The sequence below is a fragment of the Xiphophorus maculatus genome, chromosome 9, assembly GCF_002775205.1.
Source record: "Xiphophorus maculatus strain JP 163 A chromosome 9, X_maculatus-5.0-male, whole genome shotgun sequence".
NCBI lineage: Eukaryota > Metazoa > Chordata > Actinopteri > Cyprinodontiformes > Poeciliidae > Xiphophorus > Xiphophorus maculatus.
This window is the reverse complement of record NC_036451.1, coordinates 31,087,217-31,110,461: the sequence shown is the minus strand read 5'-3', so window position 1 is coordinate 31,110,461 and position 23,245 is coordinate 31,087,217. Positions and strand designations below refer to the sequence as shown.

Here is a 23,245-nt window from a genome sequence, read left to right as displayed (position 1 = left end):
TTTGAAATATGTTTTTCTTACATTTTTTGCCTCAAACCTCAAAACCTGGTCCAATTAACACAAAGTTTGGAGACACAGAGTCGTGTTAAGATGTTTCTTTCCTGACAGCGATGGCCTAGTTAAAGGACAGAGGAGGAACTATAAAATGTTTTCCTTTGATTGACCAGAAATGATGTTCTGGTTACTCCAGGCCTCCAGTCGCTGTCCTGCAGGTTTTAGATGAGCCTCAGGTACGAAACCCTGGAATGAAACGGCTTCATCAACATTAAGGTTCTGAAGTGGTTCTGATCCTCACCAGAACCTCAATGACCTCATTATTCTGTCCAGGTCCTGCAGCAGACGCTCATCTAAACGCTGCAGGGCCTCCAGGACTGGAGTTGGAAAAAGAGGATCAGACCAACAGGAAGTAAAGCCACCCAGTCACACTGGATTATCAAAATAAAACAGGAAGTTGAGCTCAAAGCGGAACCCAGACATGGAAACTTAAAACATCCAAAATAAACAGAATCTTTTATTTTGTAAATTCATTTTAGAATGAATTTCTAAAATGAATTGCTGCACAGAAACTTTGCTGCTTTCTGTTCTGTTGAACATCTAAAGCAAAACGAGACGACAGGCGACCAGCGCTGTTAGCATTAAAGCTAGCATTAAACTACTTCCTGTTCTCTGAAGGCCGACCTCCAGCAGATATTCATGATGTGAACGGAGATAAACCAGCAGAACCTTTAGAACAGCAGAACGTTCTTCACTCCAATAAATTAGTTTTACACATCAGAAGATTTTACTAGAAGATTCTGAAGTGAAGAGCAAAGCATCGAACCAGAAGCTTTCACAGTAAAACTAACAGATTTTTTTACATGATGAAGGTGAGCAGAAGTCTTCAGATCTGGCAGTAGCAGCGTGTCCTACAGCAGGACGCAGGCGGAGGACGGCCTGCTACTGAGCATGCTCACTAGGTTCAGGCTGAACTGGGCCGGGTTGAAGTCCTGCAGGTCGGTGCTGCAGGTCCGCTGGCCGGCCCCGCCCTTCTCTCTGGAGGTGACCCGGTACCGGGCCTTGATGTTCCTCAGAGGGTTGTGGTCCGGCTCGACCCGGTCCGGACACCTGAAGGCCTCCTGGACGACGCGGCCCTGCAGGGTCAGGCCCACGAAGCCGTTCCTGAAGGTCAGCATGCGGACGACCGGCGAGTAGACGAACTGGACGCACAGCAGCTTCCCTGATGGAGACAAACAGACGCATCGGACCAGAACCGGACCAACCGGAACCGGATAAACCAGAGAGCAGAAGACCGACTGGGTCGGAAAGATACAAGGTGGAGGGACAGAAAGAAGGACGGACCAGTGCCACTCAATGGTGAAGTTCTGCTTTGGGTTCTGAGGTTCTGAAGGATTGGTTCCTGCTGTTCCTCCTAAGGGATAACAGCGGCCATCTTGCGGTGTACCTGTTGACCGGAAGCCGTCTCACCTGAAGCGACGTCCCAGACCTTGATGGTTCGGTCCTGAGATCCAGTGAAGACGAAGCGGTCGCTGTCAGCGAAGGCGGCGCAGAGGACACCCTGGAAGAAAAGGCCCTGGTCGGGACGGCAGAGCAGAGCGGCGCGGTGAGTGGAGGAGTCTGGGTCTCCACTGTGGCCTGAACCTGTCCGGTCTCACCTGGTACTCCATGGTGTGGTCCAGGGCCACCGGGTCCAGGGCCCACAGCCGCAGCGTGGCGTCCTGGGAGCCCACCAGGGCGTGCGTCCCCCAGTTGCTTGCAGTGACACAGGTGACCCCCGAGCTGTGAGGCTGCAGGTCGGTGCCGACGCCGACGCTGAAGTCGTGCAGCTTCACTTCGCCGCCGGCCGTCCCGTACAGCAGCCGGCGGTCGGGCAGCAGCGCCATGTGGGATGGAGGGGCCCCTGGCGAGAGCGGGGCCGTCGCCAGGGGCCCCTCCACGGCAGGAAAACCGTCTCTGGTGGCGACCTGGAACAGGCGCAGCGCATCCCGGTGGGCGACGGCCAGCAGGCTCTCCTGGGAGCTGAGGGCCAGGCAGAGCACCGGGGCCAGGCCCTCCGGGGGCGGGATGCACAGCGTCTCCTGGGGCCACGCCAGCGGGTAGATCAGCACGGTGCCGCTACGCAGGCCGCACAGCAGGAGGCGCTTCTGCTGCGCCAGCTCCAGGCAGCTGACCTCCGCAGACACTGGCAGGCGCTCCGACACGGAACCTGGGCAGAAACGGGTCGGGTCAGAGGAGAACCGGATCCGTAGTTCTGCTTGGGCTCCGTTCAGGGAGCTGCTCTGACCTGTGCGGTTGTTCCAGCTCAGCACTTCCCTCTGGTTCTGGTGGCGCACGTAGAACACCTGATCTCCGTCTCTGGTGACGGCTGAGTGGGCGGAGCCTGCCGGGATGTGGGGGAGGGGCTTGTGGCTGGGGTCGTAGGTCAAACTCCACAGCTGGACCGAATCCGCCGCCGAGGAGGCTGAGACCACCAAGTGGTCGTAGAGCAGCAGGGAGGTGACCGGAGCGCTGCAGCCGCTCAGAGCGTCCAGCAGGCGGCCGGTGGTCACCGACCAGATCTGACCAGACACAACAGGATGTTACTGCACTGGATCCTGGCTTCCTTTCACAATAAAAGCTTCATTCATTCTTTCTTTCATTTTATTAACAAACTGCCAGTTTACTACAAATACCAAAAATCCAGCTTATAGAAATGTACAATAAAAAACAGCAATCACTCCACGGACGGAGAATTGATCAGGAAGAACCCTCCAGCAGAACCAGAGCCAGAACTGGGCTCAGAGAAGATAAAGCAGAAGAACTGATCTAGAAGAACTTTCTATGTTAGAGAAAGGCAGTGGAAGGCAGTGTGGCTCATTTAGAGGCTTCTACATCTATAGAAGTAGAACGGTTAGATGTTGTGGTTCCTGGGAAACATCACAGCCAGACGGAACCAGACCGGATGAAGCTTAGAAAGAACTGAGAGAAACATAAAGGTTTTAGAGCAGCAGAGTTCTCCATCAGAGGAGCCACAGGAAGTAGACGAGGTTTCTGCCGCACTAACTGGAGTTTTAGTCCAACCTTGAAGGAAGAAATTCCTGGATTAGTTTTTCAGCATCTCTCTTCTACAGGATGTTTCAGTGCTGTGATGAGTCTGCTCCCCTTCCTGCTGTTAGTGAGGACGATACCAGCTGCTTGGTTCTCACTCGGATCAGCTGATCCGCCGCTCCAGTGACGACGCGTCGGCTGTCCGGCGACACGCAGGCCGATAAAACCTCATCGTCGTGCTGCAGCTCCAGGAATCCGTCCACAGAGTCGCCGCAGACGCGGAACAGGCTCAGAGTCCGCTCCCATCCTGAACACAGCGGCAGGAAACACTTGGGTTTGGCTTGACCTCCGGATCAGAACCGCTCCAGTTGGGTCTCTGCTACCTGCTATCAGGATCTTCTCGTCCTCCGAAGCTGAGAAAAGAGACGGAAGCCGAGGAAACTCTGCGACGGTTTGCTGTCCTGTCCTGGAGATCTGCAGACAGGAAGTTCACGTCACATGGTTCACCTTCATCACCTTCATCACCCAGAGCTTTTCAAACAGACTCATCACATTCTAGATCCTGGAATCATCCAGATTAACCATAGAAATATGATCCTAGAACCTCAAACTCTGGTCCAGTTTCAGGTCTAAAGTCGTAAAACTCACCTGATGCAGGATCCCGTCTTCCGACACCACAAATATTGACCCACATTTAGGAGAGCTCACAGAAATCACTGGAGTCAGGCTCCGGGTCAGCCGCACCATCGTCTGGCTCCCAGTGACCGGGTCAAAGATTCTGACCCGGTCCAAGTCATGCAGAGAAACCACAACATCTCCCAGAACTCCCAAAACCAACGAGTCGTCCTCGCTGTGGATCTCGGTTCCGTCCGACTTCCAGACCTTCACCTGCAACAGCATCACAGAGGAAACACACCCGGGTTCTTCAGAACCAGCTGTAGGTCCAACATGCTGAGGAAAGCTATAAAGTGACACACGGGTCAACCCGTATAGAACAAGAACCACAGGCAGAACCACACAGAACCACACAGAACTAGGCAGAACCAGACAGAACCAGGCAGAACCAGACAGAACCAGACAGAACCAGACAGAACCAGACAGAACTAGGCAGAACCAGACAGAACCAGGCAGAACCAGACAGAACTACAGGCAGAACCACACAGAACCACACAGAACCAGGCAGAACCAGACAGAACCAGGCAGAACCACAGGCAGAACCACACAGAACCAGACAGAACTAGGCAGAACTAGGCAGAACCAGACAGAACCAGACAGAACCAGGCAGAACTAGGCAGAACCAGACAGAACCAGACAGAACTAGGCAGAACTAGGCAGAACCAGACAGAACCAGACAGAACCAGACAGAACCAGGCAGAACGAGACAGAACCAGACAGAACCAGGCAGAACCAGACAGAACCAGACAGAACCAGGCAGAACCAGACAGAACTAGGCAGAACCAGACAGAACTAGGCAGAACCAGACAGAACCAGACAGAACCAGACAGAACCAGACAGAACTAGGCAGAACCAGACAGAACTAGGCAGAACCAGACAGAACTAGGCAGAACCAGACAGAACCAGACAGAACCAGACAGAACCAGACAGAACTAGGCAGAACTAGGCAGAACTAGGCAGAACCAGACAGAACCAGACAGAACCAGGCAGAAGTAGGCAGATCCAGACAGAACCGGACAGAACCACACAGAACCAGACAGAACTAGGCAGAACCAGACAGAACTAGGCAGAACCAGACAGAACCACACAGAACCAGACAGAACTAGGCAGAACTAGGCAGAACCACACAGAACCAGACAGAACCAGGCAGAACCAGACATGTGAAGACCTGCTGACAGTAAGGAGACCGACTGCAGAAAAACCTGGAACCCTGAACCGACAGAACCTCAGACGGACCTTGGACTGAACCCGTCCAAAAGACAAAGAGATCCAGAACTTTATGGAGACTCAGAAAAAGCCAAAACCCAAAATCACAACCAAGGAGAACCGAAGAGACCAAACCCCGAAAGCAGCAGAGTTAAAGACCAAGGAACCTTCAGGCTCCGCCCACCACCTACCTGCATCCAGGTGTGGACAAACAGCAGCTGTTCCGACACCTGCAGACGAGCCGCGGAAGGGGCGGAGCCAGCAGGCCCCGCCTCCTGGATGCAGAACAGCTGCTGGCCGCTCTTTAAGCTCCACCTCCTCAGGGAGCCGTCTGCAGCCAATGAGAGGCAGTGGGCGGAGCTTTCAATGATCTTTACCGACAAGATGGCCGCTATCAGGACAAGACAGACAGGAAATAGCCGTCACGGTCCGACCTGAACTATGAGAAATCTCATGAGTTCTCACACCCACCTGACGGTCCCTGCAGAACCTGCTGGAGATGTTTGTCCCGGAGGCTCCAGACCGCCACCACGCCGCCGGCCGACCCGGTGACCAGCAGCCGCAGCGCCGCGCCCACGGCCAAGCAGAGCACGCCTGGAAAAGCCACACTGCGGCTAACTCATGATGCTAACCTTACTGTGAGCTGATCGGGCTCAGTCACTGTAGACATGGAGACGCAGCAGCTGGAACAGCTGATTGGCTTGTTGGAAACTCCGCCCACATTTGGTGTGACTGCGACTTTAAGAAGGAAACTTATTTGGTTTGTCAGTAAAAATAAATGAGCAGCACTCATGTATGAACGGGTCAGAACGGATCAGAACCAGCCACTAGCATGCATTGCACCAGACTGAATAATATTTGTAGTTTTTTGCCTTCTATGAGCTGAGATGTGATTTTTTTCCTCCCACGTTTCCATGGTAACGATAAAGCTAATGGCGCTTCATGGCGGCTGCAGCCTCAGACCCGTCTGTCCTGTCTGATGTTTGTTTCTGGTCTTTGGGCCGGAGTGAAATAGGAATTTCCCCGTAGGAGACTAATAAAGCTCTTCCACCTCCTCCTGCCTCAAACGCCTTGGGCAGAATCTGAGAAATGTTCAGGGACAAGAAGATGTTTGGTCGTCCTACATGAACCCACAGGTAAAAACTTCCCTCTGTTCAACCACCTCGTGCTGTTCTCCCACATAAAAACACATTTCAGCTTCCTGAAGCTGCTGTGAGGACATGGAGGACATGGAGGATGTAGGTCAGTGGTCCCCAACCTTTTTATCACCGCGGACCGGTCAAGGCTTGGCAATTTTACTGTGGCCCGGTAGGACCGGGGGAGGGGGGTGAACCTCAGACAGGCTTCTGTCCGCTAAAGCCTAGATCACATGGCACAATTTTAAATATTTTGCCCCGATTTTCCCTTTAAGACAATCTTAGAACGCTCTGAATGTGGCTGATCGTCCTGCAGTGTGGTGTGTTACGGACTGCTCCGATCTAACATCGGGCATTTTCAACATGTTGGATTGTCTTGGCCTTATTGTCGCAGCCTGTCTCGTTTCCCTGACTGGGAATGAGAACTCAGCCTGTTGAATGTGACAGGTAGCCAATCAGAAAGCCCGCTGACATAAGAACGGAGGGGAATCCCAACAGTTGACATGGCAACTGAGAGTCCGGTGGACATCGGATGATATTTAGAAACAGCATGAATGTTTATTCAGCATTTTGTACAAGGAATATCAACAGAAATAATAATGAGAGGAACTGGAGCCAAACTGGTACCACAGTTGATAAACCCAGTAATGTTTTAGCTATCCATCATTAACCTGACATAATATAGTTATAGCTTCATTCAGTCAGGGCTTGACACTGACACTAGCTCTCTTAAAACGACTCCACAAACTATCACTGCTGCTTCTACATCGTGGGACATGTTTGTTACTCTAAATTCATGTTTGGTATGTTGGAGGTTTTACTGGATTTTCTTCTGGAATCGGGATGTTGGTCTCATCTCGTCTCTCCACTGCCCTAACACTCTCTGACTCTGGTCACTATGGTAACGTTTACATATCCCTTCAATTTTAACTCAGGGTAACGACTAATGGAGCCCTGAGCTTGTTTCTCTGCAACCAGACGGTCCATCTGGGAGAGATGAGAGACGATGAGACCGGAAGTGTTGCTGATGCTCAGGGTTCTTGGTCTCTAGTGGAGAAGCAGCTTGAAGCTTCATTGCCTCATTAACATCCGGTCACCATATCATGCAGAGCTTGGACTGTGGGAATCACCTGCCGGGATAAATCCATCCTCCTGGCTCTTCTCTGGGCCTTTTTCCTTCGCAAAGAAACTTTCCAAACAATCTGATCCGTTTCTGACTCATTTTGCTGCTTGTGGCTCCATGTTGGCGGCAAGACGGAACCGAGAGAATCCGGTTAAAGGATTTACAAAGTAAAAGATCCTCCAGACTCAAATATTTAATTATTTCTTGTGCGGCCCGGTACCAATTGGTTCACGGACCGGTACCGGTCCACAGCCAGGAGGTTGGGGACGACTGATGTAGAGGACATGAGGGACATAGAGGACATTGAGGACACGGGGGACATGGACAGGAACCAGCAGCCTGGATCGTCTGTTCCATTTACTGACGTCTCTGAAGGTTCAGCTCTGACCTCCGTGGGGTGCAGTCAGCGTGTGCTGCAGCGCCCCCCCTGGCTGCTGCAGGAAGGTGCTCCTCGGGATCAGAACCGGCTCCGGACACGTTTGGAGCCAATCGTCGCACTGGCTGCAGAGCCGACCAATCACGGTGCGGAAGGTGGAGGCCAGGGAGGAGAGTCGGGCCAGCAGCTCGGAGTAAAACACAGACCGGTCTGGAGTCAGAGGAAGTACAGCAGGTCACCCAGAACCGACCCAAACGGCCCAAAATGTTCCCACCCAACCACACTGACCCATGTGGCCTGACAGGATGTCCAGGCCGGGCTTCATCAGGACCAGAGCCTCACGGACCAGTCCAGTTTCACTGCAGTCCATGTACTGGGAGCACTGATCCAGGTCGCTGATCAGGCTGGACACCCCACAAACCCGGCTCTGACAGTAGAGCCACTCAGCGCTGCCTGCACACACAGAACCAGGAGACACTGGATCCACTGGTGGAACTGGACAAGGACTGTCTGAGGAACCTCCAGATAAAAACATGCTGGCTCACTCCAGTGCTGGAGCTTTGGTTGATCTGAGCACGCTCAGTTCGGTCATTATCGTACCTACTACTTCCTGCCGTAGCTCCTCCCACAGACCGGCATGCACCAAGTGATACGGCAACTCCTGGAGCTTCCGGACGTTCGCCAATCCAGGAGCAAACCACAGCGGCTGTGGCGGGACCTTGGGAAGTAGAGAACCAATCAGAACTCAGCATTCACCCTTATTTGTTTCATCACACAGAGAGCATGCTCAGACGTCTCCTTATGTCCACCAGAGGAGTACTGGTACCTTCCGGTCGGACAGCAGCAGCGTCAGACCCGGAAGAGCCACTGGCTTCAGTCTTCCGGACCAACGACCCAGGAAATACTCCGCCAGGATCCTGTGGATCCGCCCCTGTCGCTCTGGCGTCAGATAGCGGGCTTTGACTACCTCTGAGAGAAGCCTAGAAGAAGAAGCTCGATGTTACTCCATAAGTACTGACGCTGCTCCTGGGTTAGGACATTTGGAATGGACATGGAGAACATCTGGAGAACATCTTACCGGCTGCTGAAGGCCAGCATGGCAACTCCGTCAGTCCACTGGACCTCCAGCTGGTCCTGCAGGTCCTGCTTGAGCCGCGCCCACAGGATGGGTGGCATCCGGATTAACGAAGGTGTCGGAGGCAGGGAATACCTGTATACCTCACTGATGACATCATCGTCCAATGACATGACATCACGCAGTTCCGCCTCCATCAGGCCCCTCCTGTAGAGTTATGACATAGAGATTTAGTGGATCATCATGAGAACCTCCAGGTCCATCTGGAGGGAAACCCAGAGCTTCTCCGGGAGGACCAAGGTCTACCCAGCCCAGACGGGAACGCAACTCCAAGGACTTCTGGGTCACTTCCTCCAGCTGGGATCCAGGATCTATTTTTTTCAGTTCTGATCCGTATCTCTGAACTTCACCATCTGCTCCATCCTGCCATTCCTCAGGAGAACAAGGAGCAGAACCAACTTCCTGTCTGCTCCAAACCTGAATGGTGGGCACACTTCTACCTATCCACTAGTAAGTTGATAGCAGAGCTAACTTTTGGTTTAGCGCTTTCGTTAACTTTAAAAACGCTTAGCACACTTGGCTAATGATTTGAATTTTACCATTCACTCTGTGACTTTTTCTCTTTTTTGATCCTTTCAGTGAACAAATTGTTCCAACAGCCCAAACAAAGGTTGGATTCCAGGTAAACGTATTAAGGCCTGTAAAGGTTTCTTGTGCTTCAACACATCCTCACCAGATGCTTTGCTAGTCTCCTCACCTTGCCAACACGATGCATCCCAAGGCCCCGCCCACCAGCTCCTTCCCATGTTTCTCCTCAAGCTTCAGGAGGAGCTGTGACATCACTTCCTCTGAGCTGGAACCCAGCAGCAGCTGCGTTGTTGGTGTGAAGGATGTCCAGTGCTTGGCAGCAGACAGGATGAGCTGAAGGTGGAGAGGAGAGCCGGAGGCGTGGAAACTCTGCAGCACCGCGTCCTTCTGCTCCCGGGTCAAAGTTCGCTGAGCCGCCTGCAGATGGGACTCCATGATCTGCTGCCCTTCATCACGAGACAGACGCTCCACCTCAAAGAGGTTTCCTGCAGCGCCCAGCCTCAGCCGCGTGCTGGCGAACAGCTCGCTAGTGGTTTCCATGGAGACTAGCAGGTGGACATTTGGAGGCACGTCTGTGGGCAGCCAACGCAACTGGTGAGCCTGATGTTGGTCTGCCAGCTGCTCCAGGGAGTCCAGGATGAGGAGCAGAGTGTTCCCCTGCTGAGAAACCTCCTCCAGCAGGTTCTGGAAGAGCCGCTGCAGCTCCAGGTGAGAGCTGACTGACAGCAGGGGATGCGGAGCCAGGCCACACGCCAGACACACCTGGAGGCAGACGCTGTGGAGGACATGGTTGATGCTTGGTCTCTGAGGATGATTGGCAGCCAGCAGCCTAATTACCAGCACCGCCTTGGCCTCCAGGACACCCTGCATCTCCTGTGCCAGTTTGCACAGCAGAATGGTTTTCCCCATCCCAGCAGCACCATGAACCACCAGCGGACTGTGGTGGACTGGGCTGGACTCCCACATTGCGAGGCAGATCTTCCCCAGAAGCCCATCTCTGCCCTGGAGACTCTTGCTCAACTCGGCAGCCATGATGGTGTGCTGCCTCGCCTCTTCGACCACCCAGTCAAACTCCTCCTCATCCTCCTCTGTGCTTCCCCAGATCTTCCTCCTGTCCTCTCCTGCCAGTTTGACCGCCTCGCTGATTTGGGTCGTCATCTGGGAGATGAACTGCTGGCAGATGCTGTCCAGGTACTCGGCGTGTTCCTTTCGTTTTGGGTCAATGCTTCCTTTGTTCAGCTCCACACAGTGTAGGTTGAGGATCTTCTTGGACGTGGCGTACAGACGTGACTTCAGGCCGGTGAGCAACTCCTGAGCTTCAGCGTCCAGCAGCCCATCCGCAGTGAGGTCCATGAACTTGGCCAGACGTTTGGCTCCGTTCTTCATCCTTTGCCGAGGAATCTCGCGGACGAAGAGCAAGGCGGACATTTGGCAGTTGTCCTTCCAGACGCCCTCCTCTAGCGCCCGTTCTGTGACTGAATGAGAAGCAGGAAACGTTAGTCCTCCTGGACCAAAAGGACAAGCTCTGGGACATGTCCATGCCGGAGGACACGTCTCACCTGATGAGTAGAAGAGCCGCTTCTGCTCGGCCGTGATGTCTCCAGCCGTCTCAGCCTCAGCGGCCGCAGACCGTAGCAGTTGCAGCAGCTGACTCTCCGTGACGTGCCAGGACAGAAGGTCATCGTCATGGAGCTTTGCCACCTCAGGTCGGAGGTCATTGTAGTGCGGGAATCGTGCAGTGATTGGCTGGAGAACGTAGGTGGGTGGCACAGAGTTGTTGTCCTTCCGAAACCACTCTTGCAGCTGCTGAACAGCTTCTGGGTTCTTGGACAGCTTGGACAGAAGAACCTCAAACTGCTTTTCTGGGATGAGACGAGGAAGAGGTCGGTGACCGTACCGGTTCCCCAGCAGGCCCTTCGGCACCCAAACATGAGGACATGAGGAGAAGCAAAGCAAACGTGATCACATCTACAGATGCAGAACATCAAAGAACAAACATCATCATGAACAAACAGCACCAGGTTCTATACGCCGAGGCGTAAAGAACCTGGTCCTGAGGCTTAAAGCAGCGTCATTTTCTGGACTTACAGAAACTTTACTGGCATTCAGCCGCACGTCTACAAGCACAATGGCATTATTTCACCGGAAGTTACTACAGGAGACACAAACACCAATGAGAACCTGGAGAACGTTAGGAACTCACCACGAAGGCCGGTCCAGCAGAAACCTTCTGACTCGTCTGGATCTCCTGCAGGAAGATCTCACCGACCTCATGGTCTCCATACGGGAAGGTCCGGATCCCCCAGCTCAGATCCACCACCTGGACAGGAAGTGATGTCACTCACAGATATACGTGATGTTTTCTCTCGGTGCTGAGAGGAGACGGACCAACCTCAAAGACCAGACCCAGACTGCGGCAGAACGACCGGACCTCCGGAAACGCTTTCTCTAGCAGAACCTTCCTCTCAACGCTCATGTCTGCACAGAACCCAGGGAGAAGGCGTTCCTGTCAGAACCAGAACCAGAACCAACAGCAGAACCAGATCCAGAACCAGAACCAACAGCAGAACCAGAACTTCTAACAGACCCCTGATCATTGAGCTCTGGTACCACGGAGCGGACCTCTCTGAGGTCGCTCCAGAGCCTCCAGAACCTAGTGGACCTGCGCAGCTCCTGGCTCCAGCGGTCCAGCAACATGTTGGACGGCACCACGTTTCATCACAAGTAAAGTTCTGGCACCACAGAAGAGTTCTGGTTCTGGTTCTGATGGAAGCTGATCTGCAGAGCTCCATTGTTGCAGGTTTCCTCCACTAGGTGGCGGAGTCAGAAACGTAAGAACCAATCAGGTCGGTTCTGGTTGTGTTGATCCAGCTGGTGGACGTTCTGAGGGGAACCGGGTCGGCTTGGTTATGGAACGGAACAGATCTTCAGATCTTTTATTCTGAAAGTTTTCAGTAGGAAGAAATTCTGAAACGTTCAAACGGAGCGCAGACGTTTCATCATAGATGCTGCTTCTGTAGATCTGGATTTGCAGTAACCTGGAGATGACTCCGCCCCTAAACGCCAAGTAGCATAAATACCTGGAAAGCTCCGCCCTCCTGACTGAATCACCATGGCAACAGCCTCCGCTTCATCTGTTTCCAATATAGCTAATAGATTGAATTTAAAATCTCTGAATCCTCCAGGTCATGGTCTGGTCATGTGACCGCCTCCACCTGAGCACCGGTTGGACCTCTGGAGCCAAAGCGGGTCATTTACAGCCACTTCCTGCCTGAACGTTTCTGTCTACAACAGATCTATTATCGAAACCCGACTTACCAAAAATCTTTCATGTTTCTGTTTGAGGCTAAAAAAGATTCAGTTTCATTATTTACAATAAAAAATCTCAGAGGTTTCGGGTCGGTTCTGGTTCTTTTTATCGGCTGAAAAAGTTTCTGCAAGTTTCCACATGAGGTTCCAGGTGTTTACCTGTCTGAACCGGGTCAGATGGACCCGGCTGAACCAGAACCATCAGGGTCACCCTGATTCTCACACATCAACTCAGATCAGCAGAACTGGACCTGAACTCCGTCCAGAACCCAGAAACCGGACCTCCAGAACCAGGCCTGGGAGCAGAACTGACCTGTGAAGCTGGAGCTGATGAAGATCCGGATCATGTTGCTGCCGGTCCTCTGAGCTCCTTGGCAGCGTCCCCTCAGGATGTCCTGCACACCGGAGCTTTGTTCCCCGTCCATCGTCTCAGACTGTCTGCCGGTTCTGGTTCTGGTTCTGTCTGTCGGCGCCGGTGCAGCTCTTTGTTTCCCTGGGCGGTTTCCTCCCTGTGGAGCGCCGAGTTTCTGTTTACGGGTTCTAATGAAGCTGCAGAACCGGGCCGGACCGGTTGGCGCCGCTGCTGAAGGTTCTGCTCTGAAGATCAGCGTTGAGTCACAGCGGCTGAGCTCAGGGCGGCATCTCCCAGGGGGCGCCGCTCTCAGCTGCAGCTCCGACTAATTACAGCGAGGAAGAGGAGGACAACAAGCCTGTGACATCATCATCATCATCATCATCAAAAACATTTATTTTCTGCTGCACTGAACTGCAGCTGAGCAGATTTAATAGACATTATTATTATTATTATTATTTCATTTAGTTTTTATTGGATGTTTTGACTTTTACAAGTCAGTTAAATCTTCAGGGTTTTTTTCTCTATTGAACTTTTATTATTCATTCCAACTTTATTAATATTGACTCTTATTATTCTGGATGATGAAAAACATTAAATGTCAAATAAATCTAGCTTATTATGAACTTTATTGTATTTAAATATATTCTTCTTGTAATGTAATTTAAACATGTTTTCTGTGTTTAATATCCAGACGTGGAGAAACTTTCTGATGTGAAACTAAATAAACCCAGAAGAACCAGAACCGGTTCTGAGACTCTCCCTCTGATTTGTGCTTTCAGAAGAAAACTTCTGCTTTATCAAACTAAGACTTTCTGGTCTGAAGCCTCTTGGCCCAGCTGCAGAACCTGAAAACAAACGTTAGTTTCTGATGAAACATCAGGAACTTGCTGCCTGTTTGTTCTGCAGTTTTTCCTTCAGGCTGTTTTTACCTGCAGATCTCTGGGGATCCAGCCGACAACAACAACCTCCCATCAAATGATCAAGTTTCTGTTTCCTTTACAACAATCTTAACGGGACGTTTTTCATTTAATTTGTGTATTCTGGATATTTTTCCAGAATGTCCAACTTTTTCCTGTAAGCATCCGTATGGAAGCTTGTTTCCACCATTCTGTTACAAAATAAAATAAATGATCTCTGTTCCTTAGTGTTCCTCTGTGTTTCTCAGATTATTTATTTATTTATTTATTTGTTTTTTACCAGAGTGGTGGAAACGGGCTTCCATACATCGGCCTCTGTTGTTTTTGAGGTTTTTAAATGAGTTTTTTAGGGGAAACAGCAAGTCCACCTCTCTGCAGCAAACAGGAAGGGCGGGACAGACCTCTGTCAGTCTCAGACCTTATTTGGAAATGGGACCATTGCACTCCGGAAGTGAAGGGGGCGCTATTTCCTATATTATCCATTTCTCCCGTTTTTATTTTCTTTTGAAATCTGTGATATATCTTCACCTTTAGGAAGGATTTTCACTCTCAGCATGTTTTTGAACTTCTCTTTTATTTACTTCAGCGCAGCTCACAGTTTTTAACAAATTATGTATTATCACCATCATTCACTCACTGCTAAATGTGCTAATGGTGGAGAAACAACTTATCATTACAGGAAAAATGTTTAAACTGGTCGCAATGTTTGCACCTTTTTTCCTGATGTTCTGCTTTCTGAGCCGGACCTAAACGCGTCTGTCTGGATTTGAGTCTAGTTTCTGAGAGAACAGCGCCCCCTGGTGAAGGCCACAGTTAAACTCAGGAGGATGAAGGATGGTTGAACCCGGTTCTGTAACGTCACCTCTACTGATTCTAGTTCTGATGAAATGTTTCCCCGTGTCGTCATCTGGTCCAGTTTCATTTCATTATGGTCTGTTTTCTCTCCAGCATGACATCTGACAGGACCGAGCCGGTTCTGACCCAGGAGACAAAACCCACTTTGGACCAAATGGAACCACAGTGAAGAACTGGAGCAACCAGAATCTCTGGAGATAAAGCTAGAACCAGAACCAGAACCTCTAAAACTGGAGGAGGAACCAGAACCAGAACCTCTGGAAATTAAACTTGAACTTTGGGAACCAGAGTTCCTGCAGATTAAGCCAGAACTGGAGCCAGAACTTGTGCAGATTAAATGTGAAGTGGAGGAACCAGAACCTCTTCAAATAAAGCCAGAACCAGAACAAGAGAATAGAATAGAATAGAATTCAACTTTATTGTCATTGCACTGTCACAAGTACAAGCAATGAGATGTAGTTTGCATCTATCCAGAAGTGCTCTACGAGATATAAATATTTATTTACAGATGTACAAGACTCTGTATGTATGGACTATAAGGGGTTATAGCAAGAGATATAGATATTGTGTATAAATATAAATATGGGAGCTATATGCACAGATTATACAGAATATACAAGAATGTTAGGGAATGGATTATAGATAAATAATGGCAGATAAAATGTACAGGTTGTATGTGTGTATGTAAGAGAAGTCGGAACCAGAAGAAGCAGAGGAACCAGAACCTGTGAGGGTGAAGGAGGAGTGTAATGTTGTCTCCATCAGTCAGGATGAAGAGCAGACTGGTTCCTTCCTGGTGGAACCAGAACCAACAGGAGCCCAGCTGATCTCTCAGAACCCTCCAGAACCTGAGAATCTGGATCAGTCAGGAAGCAGTGAAGAACACTCCACCTGCCAGATCTGTGGGCGTAGCTGCACCAGCAGCTGCCTGAGCGTTCATCTGCGCCTCCACACCGGAGAGAAGCCCTTCTCCTGCCCCACCTGTGGGAAGCGCTGCAGCGTGAGTCATGTGACCCGCCACCTGAGGACCCACACAGGTGAGAAACCATTTTCTTGCCAGACCTGCGGGAAAGTCTTCAACCACTAGAGAAATCTGAAGTACCACCAGAAGAGTCATGCCGACAAGCCGTCCTCATGCCAGTCCAGCAGAAAGAGCTTCAAACCCAAGACCCCCCTGAGTCACCACATGAGAACCAACAAAGATGAGAAGCCCTTCAGTTGCTCCACTTGTGGGAGGGGCTTCGGCTTCAAGGGTCACCTGACTCGTCACACGGCAACACACTTGTCTGAGAAAGCTTTCAGATGTCTTTGTGGGGAACCACCTGGTGCTCCACATGAGGACCCACACAGGAAAGCAGGTGTGAACCTCAGCTGCCTCCTACAGGTACCCTGTCACGTTGACATGGCAACAGCTGAAGATGCTCCAGGAGACGCTCTCTTCCAGAACCAGATGGATTCCAAAAGTTCACAGAGAAACACAAATATGGGGTCTCTCTTCCTACTGGTGGACACAAACAGAACTGGACCGCAGTGAGAGCTTCTGATGTTTGGGTTAAAGGTTAAACTGGGATCATTTATTATTGTTGTTATTATTAATGCTAGTATCTTCATGTTATCAGGTTTCTCTCAACTGGATTCAACGGAAATAGACCTTTAGAGTGATTTTAATAATGAATATAATCTTTGGTTCATAAATAATTTATCATGACGATAACACATCTCTACTGAGATAACAGTGAAAAGTTTATAACAAGTGAAAAAAGTTATAAACTTTTATAACAAGTGAAAAGTTTATAACTCCCTATGTTCATTATTATAAGTAAAAATGTATTGTAGGAGTCGAATTACTACAACATACTTTGTATTTTTGAAATTCCAACTTCCCAGTGAGGAAAATCAAGCGGACGGCCATTCAGAGGTCAAATGTCATAAATGTTTAAGGCCAACTTTGGACTTCAATGTGACCGCTGCATCAACAGCAGGCAGCTCTACGCTGGACAAATTAAATCTGGTGTTTGCTGATGGAAAGTACAGCTTAAAGTCTAAGTAACATGGATGTGAAGAAGACATAGCCGCGCCTCCAGACACATTTTAAAAGATTCCACAAAAGTGGGCGGAGCCAGAATACGCTGAGGGGCGTGGCCAAGTGTGAGGAAGAGTGGGGGTCAGGATGAGGGACAGCTTTGTGTTGCTATATTTAATGACTTTTCAGACCCTGTGGAGAACTTTTGATAAAATCGACAAATCTAGCCACTTTTTTGTTATTAGAGATTTTGATGGCGACGCTATTGATTGATGCTAGCCATGCTCGCTATTCCAACTCCTGACTCGCCACCAGTCAGAGATGATTTTTGACCCGAGGGAGCTCTGTGAAGCTGACCACGTCAAAAAAATCCAGCTACTAGTCCGAGTGGTTAGTGCTCCATTAGTGCAGGTTTGGTTTCTGAGATATTAAAAGTTAGCATTTTGGCCGATGACGTCACCAGCCCCCCATCTTGCTCCAAAACAAACCAAAGTGGGTTACTTTGTTAGTGCAGGTTTGTGCCGTTAAAACTACCGCAGCAAAGTTGTTTTCAAGTTGGATGTTGGATTTTCCAACAGCCGCGGAGCGAGCGGCGCAGAGCTCCAGGTTGATCCGATTTATGAACGCTAATGTCGGCCAGCCGTTCTCTACGCTCCCTCCTCAAGCGCTCGGCGCTCGGAGGTTCACTTAGGGACCGTCAACAAATTTCCAAACCAAACACTCCTAAGAAACAAATGTAAATAGAAATCTTGCCTTGTGACCAACTGACACAAAATTCATGCTGTTACACGAAACGCACTGTTCTCTGGTGAATTTTTAAGTCATACTCAATATTTTTAATAATTGTAATATTAAAAAGTATATATTTTTCTTCAAATTGTGATTTGTACGTCAGCAAGCCTGTTCTGAATCGATTAGTACTACCCCCATCCTCCACTAGGGGGCGTTTGTCTCTAGAGAAGAACAGAAAAGTATTGGGTATCCTGTCTCTCCTGTTGTCCAGGGTGGAACTGCAGCTCAGAGGAAACAACCAATGCTGATATTTCCATATTTAGCCACACAAACTGTAAATATGTAGATTTCCAGCTAGAAAATGTGAATCTCTCTGTTCCCTCCACTGTTTGTGTCGCTGCTGGTATTGAACAGGAGACGTCTTTCCCTGAGACACAGGAAGAAAACAACACCATGTCTGTTTGCTGAGGAAAATGTCAGACAGTAATGTAACCAAGATAAGTAACTGTAATCTGATTACTGGATTGCTTGTTACTGAAGAAATGGGTTGGTTCAGAGTCACTGACATCATTGTGCTCAACTTTGTTGTTTTATTATCAAATACTTTTTCGCTCTTGCGTGACTCGTTTCTTGGATGAATACTTTGTAGTTTTCCATGAATAAAACAGACTCAGGCAGTAGCAGTTCTCAAACTTCTGGCTGCTCTACTCATCTTTCTAGATGAATTTTAAATCTTATTCATGTAGATTTATATGTATTATTTAAACTTTGTGTGTTTATTTGGTTTATTTTTTAATCTAGTAATACAGCTTTAATAACAACTGAGTAGAAATAAAATTCTAACGGAAACTTTATTTGGTTCAGTTTGTGTTGTTTACATTTTTCCAGCCGTTTCACTCCAGTCCAGCAGGGGGCAGTGAAGCGACTCACAGCCAGCCCGCTAGCCCCGTTAGCATGGTTAGCTTGTTATGAGCGTGTCCAGGAGGTTCTGGTTCTGTTCAGCAACAATGTGTTCCGTTGAGCCTCTGAGAGAGTTTATCAGAGAGAGACTAACTGCTGCTGCTGAAGAAATCTTCACCCAGCTGGAAAAAACCATCGTCCAGTACGAGGAGGAGATCGACCGGCAGCGGAGACTGCTGGACCTCAGCTGGAGACCCCGAACCGAGCCGAACCCCGCAGGTAGGTCCGGCTGGGGGAGCGGGCGGCCTGGTAAAGCTCGGAACCAGGTTCTGTTTCAGCACAGGGTGGTTCTGATGGTCCCCTGAGAGGTCCAGTAAACGGAACCAGAACCAGAGAACGTTCTGCTCTCGGGTTACATGAACCAAATCTTTCTGAATTTATGAAACTGAACCAAAGTGGGACAGAATCTGGACTTTTCTCATCAATCCGACCTGGTAGCTGGTACCAGGATTATGGGTTAGTAAGTTCTGCTCCTCAGACCCGGTTCCACTGGGTCACCAGTCAGAACCGCCTCTGTTGATATCTGGACTTTAGTAGAACATCAGAACCACATCGGACCCAGGCGGTCCTTCAGAACCCGACCCGAACAAACACCCAGCAGCGACAAATCAGGGGGTTGTTTACTGCTGGTTCTGGACGGATCACCGGTCCGTTTCCAGAGCCAGAACCACAGCAGAACTTTGGCTCCAGATATCTAAGAAATTAAAATGATTAGCTCGTGTTTACTGTCGGACTAATTCTGATGAACAGAGACATGTTCTGATATTTAAGCCAAAATATTAATGATGAATTTCTAATAAAAGTTAAAACAACCTGAAATCCAGAGACGTTAAATTTGAATAAAATAGAAATGACAGCAGCAGCAGCTGAATATTTATTAGTAACATGTTATTAATGTCGGTTCGTCCAGCTGTGATGTCTTATGACAAGAATATAAAAATAACTTTTATCTCACCAGGAAATTCCCATTGAGATAAAAAAAATCTTTTTTACAAGAGAACCAACAGACGTGACAGAACATAAAAACTTCAATTAAGATTCATTGTTGCCACGATGAACTCAGATGGCCGTATTATCAGAAATGTTATTTTCGCTGACAGATTTCTTCTAAACATTATTGCTCTCATTGAAACCGTTAGATTTTATAAAACTCATGGATTCGTGATTTAAAGCTTCAAAACCAGTTTTTACTGATCGGTGGGGCCCAGTCATGTCTTATTAATACAGTCATATTAATAAGGGCTTGATTTATTAAAACAGACCAAATGTGACTGTTTGACCTCGGATGGATTTCATTGTTTTTATGTTTTTTATTAGCATTTAATCTCGTCGTCTTTGCTGGGTTCTGCAGCAGAGCAGCATCTCCGTTCTTCTTCTTCTCTGATCTCTGTTTCTCCTCCAGTTCTCCCGCAGACCTGCACCTGCAGGCGGGTTCTAGACAAGATGAGCTCCGGTCTGGACCTGGAGGAACCAGAACTCCCACAGATTAAAGAAGAACAGGAGGAATCAGAGCCTGAGCTGGACAAAGATGAATATGTAGAAGTGCACATCAGTGAGGATGAAGAGGAGCTGGGGCTGAAGCAGGAAACGGACCCAGACGAACCAGAACCAGAGCAGAACCAGGCTCGGTCCCAAAGCTCTGCAGAAGCTGAGAAGGTGGATCAGAAAGGAGGTGATGAAGAAGCAGAGAAGGAACCTGACGGGGTAGGAACGTCTGCCAATTCTGAGGCTGGGGCTGGTTCTGACCCGAATAGAAAACCCTCTCAGTGTGACGTGTGTGGAAAACATTTCACTCAGAGTTACAACATGAGGGCTCATCGCCGGATCCACTCAGGCGAGCGGCCGTACTCCTGCCAGGTCTGCGGGAAGAACTTCATCAAGTACGACAACATGCTGGTCCACATCAGAACCCACACGGGTCAGAAACCTTACTCCTGTCCGACCTGCAGCAAGCGCTTCAGCCAGCGCAGCAACCTCACCTTCCACATGAGGATCCACGTCGGCGACAAGCCCTTCACCTGCAACACTTGCGGGAAGAGCTTCACCTCCAGCGGCCACCTCACCATCCACAGGAGAACCCACACAGGAGAGAGGCCCTACCTGTGCAACGTCTGTGGGAAGAGCTTCAGCCAGAGCGGCGGCCTGTCGGCCCACCGGAGGACTCACACCGGTGAGCGGCCGTTTACCTGCAAGGTGTGCGGCAAAGCCTTCATCAGGAGCGACGAGTTGCTGGTCCACATTCGGATCCACACCGGGGAGAAGCCGTACACCTGCAAGATCTGCTCTCGGAGCTTCGCCCGCAGTTGCCACCTGACCACCCACATGAGGACCCACACCGGGGAGAAGCCCTACTCCTGCCGAATGTGTGGAAAGAGCTTCAGCGAGAAACGCAGCCTGACTGCCCACGTCAGAACGCACACAGGCGAGAGGCCGTTCTCCTGCGACATCTGCCACAAGGCCTTCACAGACAGACGCAACCTGGCCGCTCACGCCAGGACCCACACGGGCGAGAAGCCCTTCTCCTGCTGCATCTGTGGAAGGAGCTTTGCAGAGAACCGGAGCCTGACGGGCCACATGGCCACACACACGGGCGAGCGGCCATTTTCCTGCAAAGTCTGCCAAAAGGGCTTCAGTCAGAGCGGCAAGCTGGCCACTCACATGAGGCAACACAGAGAAGAGAACGTTTAGGTGCACCTGCTGATTTTATTCAGAAGAAGAAACTGGAAAGCAGAAGAAGCTCCTTAAGTCACTGTATTTGTAGCAGCATAAAATACCTCTAGGGAATAAATTTGGTTGGTGTTAATAAGTCATATTTAGGGCTTCTGTTTAAATAAAAATAAAAAATTCAAAGTCCAGTTCTGGTGTCCTGAGCAACAGAATTGAGCTCAGAGCCTCTTCTCACAAAGGAACTCCTGGCTAGGTCGCCATATTTAGCGCTGGACTCGCTAGGTGGTCCGACTGCAGGGACGACTCTCCCAGATCTGTCCTCTTGTTTACACGAAGGTGTCCGTCTCAACGGTTCTGGGTTGAACCGGTGGAAGTGCGAAGTGATGTGTGATTGGTCAGGAGTTTGTGGATGTGTTTTATGTAGAAATGCGCTAAGACAGCAGTATTGATATTTCACTAGTTCGCTTCCACTATCTGGTTTGTGTATCTGCAGGCGACACGAATACATGTGTAGCCGGGGCATTTTGTCCCTGGAAGTATGTTCCTGCGCACTCTTCCTGTTACCCATATATGGAAGACGCTGTTACAGAGCATAAAACCTGACTCGACTGATTACCTGACTCGTTATGGAGGCAGGTAATCAGCACCCAGCAGGTAGATCGCTGAGGAGACCAGAGGTATGATCCTTAACACTGGTCTTGGTTTTGTTTCTGATTCCTCCCCTTCATTTCTGAAGGCAACATCCTTTTTAGAGGGAGTGACACACAGAGCGCCGTTGACTGATTTCACTTCTGAGGAGGTAAAAGCCACTTATTTTATTGTTTGGCTACTTAAGGTGCTTGTCTATCTTTGTCCCTTTTGTGTGTAGGTTGGGCTGCTACTGTTTCAGTTTAGTTTAGTTCAAATTAGAATTATTTCTTCTTGGTAGATATTATTGATTAAAATTAGTGGTGTGCTGATTGCAGGGGCGCCATATTCGGGGGAAATGTAGGACAATTCCTAATGTGGAGGGCCCCTAACCAACAGAGGGCCCTCCACAATTTATTTATGTATTTTCATAGAAATAACAAAAAATTGGGCCCCTGTCAATAACAAAATTAGTCATATTGTGTTTTCTAAGATTGTTTTTAGCAGTAAAAATCAAATGTTCTCCCTCCCAGACCAAAATGCACATATCCACCCTGAACCTCCTGGATCTGCAGGAAATGGTTTCTTCCTGCTTGGAGCTTCAGGTGTTCAGCAGCAGACAGTGGAAAACAGGAACGGCTGTGGCTGTTACTATGCTGCTAAGAAATATAACAAAGTTAGGTTTTCAAAAAATAGAGACAGAGAGAGAGAAAAAACAAGAGTGTCAATTTATAACCCAGTTTTTCTCTGAGACGTGGGTAGACTGTGATTATCAACCATTTAGCATAGTTAGCTTAGCTACAGACTGTTTGCCTCCATTTCACTAACATTTAATGAATTAAGGAAAGAAATTGGCAACATATTCATATATTGAACTATAACAACAGGTGAGTCAGTCAGCAGCAGCTCTAGTCCCTCCTGACCCGTCCTCTCTCCTCTCCTAGTGAAATTAAAGCTGCAGTTTGTCACTTTTATAAAAAATATATTTTTACATATTTGTTAAAACTCATTATGTTGTGACAGTATAGCATGAGAGATAATCTGAAAAATCTATTTCCTCTGCTTTCTCCCAGTTCTTTCTAGAAACAACCAATCAGAGACAGGAGAGTTTTAGTGCTGTCAATCACAATCTCATGTGGTGCTGCTCATCCCTATGCTGCAGCTGGTGCAGCCTGTTGTGAATGCTCAGACTAGTTAGCATAGCTATCAATTACAGCAGATAAACATTTTTCCTGTAATGATAAGTTGTTTCTCCACCATTAGCACATTTAGCAGTGAGTGAATGAGGATGATTGACAGCACTAAGACCCTCCTCCTGCAGGTAAGCTCAGCCTGAACAAATCCATGGTTCAGTATATGAACCACTGACAGGAGCATGTCTGCATGCTGGTACCGGACTGACCAGTGTGAACCTGGATCCGGATTCCTTCTGCAGCAGAACCAGATAAATGTGCTGAAGCGACGGATCCAGACAGATATCGGGTTCTAATGGAAATAAGCGCAAATCCAGACTTTGTTTCAGACTTCTGGTGTCATATCGATTTGATCAGCAGGGGGCGCCACATTCCTCTTAGGGCCAGATAAACTAAAACCCGCT

At 49.1% G+C, this 23,245-nt stretch overlaps 2 protein-coding genes across 2 annotated transcripts; one reads left to right on the top strand and one right to left on the bottom strand.

The window, feature by feature from the left end:
• Positions 1-905: 905 nt before the first annotated feature.
• Positions 906-13,314, bottom strand: nwd1 (NACHT and WD repeat domain containing 1). The gene is made up of 18 exons (XM_014474228.2): positions 12,826-13,314; positions 11,596-11,681; positions 11,407-11,523; positions 9,373-11,117; positions 8,619-8,822; positions 8,367-8,520; positions 8,141-8,258; positions 7,829-7,993; positions 7,553-7,750; positions 5,377-5,499; positions 5,097-5,296; positions 3,673-3,912; positions 3,408-3,498; positions 3,183-3,331; positions 2,282-2,555; positions 1,653-2,203; positions 1,465-1,570; positions 906-1,216 (listed from the first exon to the last, which is right to left on the bottom strand). The coding sequence occupies exons 1-18, from the start codon at positions 12,935-12,937 to the stop codon at positions 906-908; spliced, it is 4,944 nt and encodes a 1,647-aa protein (XP_014329714.1). The 5' UTR covers positions 12,938-13,314.
• A 5,025-nt stretch (positions 13,315-18,339) lies between these two features.
• LOC102233705 (zinc finger protein 501-like) lies at positions 18,340-22,359 on the top strand. Its single transcript, XM_023339007.1, has 2 exons — positions 18,340-18,573; positions 19,757-22,359. The coding sequence occupies exons 1-2, from the start codon at positions 18,363-18,365 to the stop codon at positions 21,040-21,042; spliced, it is 1,497 nt and encodes a 498-aa protein (XP_023194775.1). The 5' UTR covers positions 18,340-18,362; the 3' UTR covers positions 21,043-22,359.
• The last annotated feature ends 886 nt before the right edge of the window (positions 22,360-23,245 follow it).

What these genes read in the sequence shown, in the direction of transcription:
- nwd1 (XM_014474228.2), bottom strand. Translation starts at nt 12,937, where the DNA reads ATGGACGGGGAACAAAGCTCCGGTGTGCAGGACATCCTGAGGGGACGC. An exon ending in GCTGACTGCACCCCACGGAG is followed by an intron (nt 5,500 to 7,552) that starts GTCAGAGCTGAA and finishes TGGCTTTTCCAG; the next exon opens with GCGTGCTCTGCTTGGCCGTG. An exon ending in CGAGAAGATCCTGATAGCAG is followed by an intron (nt 3,332 to 3,407) that starts GTAGCAGAGACC and finishes CGCTGTGTTCAG; the next exon opens with GATGGGAGCGGACTCTGAGC.
- LOC102233705 (XM_023339007.1), top strand. Translation starts at nt 18,363, where the DNA reads ATGAGCGTGTCCAGGAGGTTCTGGTTCTGTTCAGCAACAATGTGTTCC. An exon ending in AACCGAGCCGAACCCCGCAG is followed by an intron (nt 18,574 to 19,756) that starts GTAGGTCCGGCT and finishes TTTCTCCTCCAG; the next exon opens with TTCTCCCGCAGACCTGCACC.